This window comes from Eimeria mitis, genomic scaffold, assembly GCF_000499745.2.
Source record: "Eimeria mitis Houghton genomic scaffold, Emh_scaff933, whole genome shotgun sequence".
NCBI lineage: Eukaryota > Apicomplexa > Conoidasida > Eucoccidiorida > Eimeriidae > Eimeria > Eimeria mitis.
Genome location: NW_013576876.1, coordinates 2833 through 5514, shown reverse-complemented (window position 1 = coordinate 5514; position 2682 = coordinate 2833). Strand labels below are relative to the sequence as shown.

The 2682-nt window shown below is 65.3% G+C and overlaps 1 protein-coding gene across 1 annotated transcript in view; it reads left to right on the top strand.

Annotated features, from left to right (window-relative positions):
* The window catches only part of EMH_0025650 (uncharacterized protein), a gene marked incomplete at both ends in the record, with an annotated part of 6668 nt that overhangs the window by 3840 nt on the left and 146 nt on the right, over positions 1–2682 (top strand). The window contains one exon of the mRNA XM_013502472.1: positions 3–2682. Within this exon, the coding sequence (XP_013357926.1) occupies positions 3–2682 (2680 nt within the window). The remainder of the gene's footprint in view (positions 1–2) is intronic.

Genomic DNA, 2682 nt, shown 5'->3' with positions numbered 1-2682 from the left:
ATCTTCCTAATGAGGTATGGGGGGCCCCCCTAGTCAACCCCTCCTCCTGCAGCAGCCAGCAGCAAGGGGGGCCCCCTGCTGCCCCCCACAGCAGCAACCGCCCCCCTACTGAACTGTCTCCTCCTTCTGGCTGCAGCCCCCCCTCAGCCTCGGGGCCCCCTCAACCCAGCCAAGCCTGGGGGGCCCCCATGGGGGCCCCCATGGGGGCCCCTATGGGGGCCCCCATAGGGGCCCCTAAGGGGGCCCCTACAGGGGCCGAGGTGGTGCAGCAGCAGCAGGGGAGGCGCAGCATGGAGGCAGACAAACTGCTGCCTCCTGCTGCTGTCCCTTCTACTGCTGCTGCTGCTGCTGCTGCTGCTGCTGCAGCTGCAGCAGAGAGCCCAGCAGCAATTGGGAGCCGCATCCTCAGGCGGCTGCAGACACTCAACTCCATCATAAACCCACAGGGGCCCCTACAGGGGGGGCCCCCGCCTGGGGGCCCCCCTGCTGGGGGCCCCCCTCTTGGGGGCCCCCTCTTCGGCTGGGGCCCCCCTTCTGTTGCCGCAGGCGGGGACGTTCGTGTACCCTGTGCTCAGCCCAGCAGCAGCAGCAGCAGCTGCAGCAGCAGCAGCAGCTGCAGCAGCAGCAGCAGCTGCTGCAGCAGCAGCGAGGAGACACGTGGAGAGGTGCAGTCTGTGGGGCCGTGCTGCTGCAGCAAACCCGCAGCGGGGACAGATCTTCAGCTGGAGACAGCAGCAGCAGCAGCAGCAGCAGCAACAGCAGCAGCAGCAGCAGCAGGGCCTCCTGTTGCAACTGAATGCGCGGCAGCTACGGCTATCAACCCCGCAATCTATACTTCTGCTGCTGCTTCTGCTGCAGCAGAAGCAGCAGCAGAAGCAGCAGCAAGAGCAGCAGCAGAAGCAGCAGCAACAGCAGCCGCAGAAGCAGCCACAAAAGCAGCAGCAGAGGCAGCAGCAGAAGCAGCAGCAGAAGCAGCAGCAGAAGCAGCAGCAGAAGCAGCAGCACAGTTGGATAGCTGCTGCAGCTACAGCTCAAGGGGGGCCTCCTTCATAGCTTCTGGGGTACCCAGGCTGACCCTCGCAGCGCTAAACTCAGAGGGGGCCCCCCAGGGGCCCCCCGAGGGGGCCCCCGCGGGGGCCCCGCAGGGGGCCCCGCAGGGGGCCCCCCAAGGGGCCCCCCTGGGGGCCCCCCGGAGGGCCCCCTCCGCAGGTTGTTTGTATTCAAGGGGGCCCCCCTATCCGCTGCTGCAGCAGCCACTAACAGACAAGAGGCCCCTTGATCAGCAGAGAAGAAAAACGAAAGAAAACGCAGGAGACAGAGGAGACACACAGATAGGAGCAGCAGCAGCAGCAGCAGCAGCAACAGCAGCAGCAGCAGCAGCAACAGCAGCAGCAACGGGAAGCAGCATAAAAGGAGATAGAAAGAGACAAGGAGACAACAGCCAAGGAAGAAGTAGGAGCAGTGCTTGCGAGGCAGCAGCAGCAGCAGCTGCTGCTGCTGCAGCAACAGCAGCAGCAACAGCAGCAACGCCGTACATACACTCACAACAGAGAGATGAGGGGGCCCCTTTCATGCGCAGCAGCACCCAAACAGAAAAGGATACAGCAGCAGAGCTGCTGCCCTCGACAGGGGCCCCCCGGGGGGCCCCTATGGGGGCCCCCATGGGGGCCCCCAACCCAGGGGGCCCCAGCCTAGACCCCACTCTCCTCGCTGCAGCAGAGAGACGCATGCACTGCAGCAGCAGCACAGCAGCAGAAATGCAGTTCCCCTCCAGCCCTATAAGTAGGAGCAGCAGCACAGTAGAGGGGCCCCCCTATGGGGGCCCCCCTTCTGGGGGCCCCCCTGTATCATCTGAGCTGCATATACACCCCATAAGAACCCCGTCAGTACCCCTTTCTCCTCTTCTCTCATACACGGGGGCCCCCGAGGGTTTAGGGTTTAGGGTTTACCCTTCTGAACCCTCAAACTCTACACACAGCACCACGTCCTGGGCTGTGCACCTAGAGGCGGAAGAGGGTACTGAAGGGGGCCCCCAGGGGCCCCCCTCTTCTTACCTGACCGGGGGCCCCCAGGGGCCCCCCTCCTCTCACCTGCCTAGGGGCCCCCATGGGCCCCTCTCTACGCAGTTGTCTGGGGGCCCCCAGGGGCCCCTCTCGCCTCCCCTGAGTCAGAGTGTTGGTTCCCCTCCCACCGCCGTTGCTGCTGCTGCAGAGCAGCAGCAGCAGCTGGAGGTATGGGGGGCCCCCCAGCAGCTGCAAGGTTCAGCAACTACGCAAGCGCAAACCCAAGAGGGTACAGTAAAGGGGGGCCCCCAAGATACTAAAGAGAGGGGGGCCCCCCCCTCGTCAGCTAGGCAGCTCTGCAACCCCCGCAACCTGCAGCGCCTGAATGTGCAGTGGGCCCTCTGGAGTACCCTCCCCCGGGGGCCCCCTGGGGCCCCTGGGGGCCCCCCTGAGTTGCCCCCTGGGGGCCCCCTGGCCTCCACCCTGGGGGCCCCTGACTATGGGGGCCCCAGCTGCGGGGGGCCCCCCGAGTACCCTTTGCGGGGGGCCCCCTACAGCAACCTGTGCGGCTATCCTTCGTTAGAGGAGGCAATAAGCAGCAGCAGCAGATGCAGGGTGCAGCTGAGCCTGGGGGAGAGAGAGAAGGAGACAGAGAGAGACAGAGAAAGAGACAGAAAAG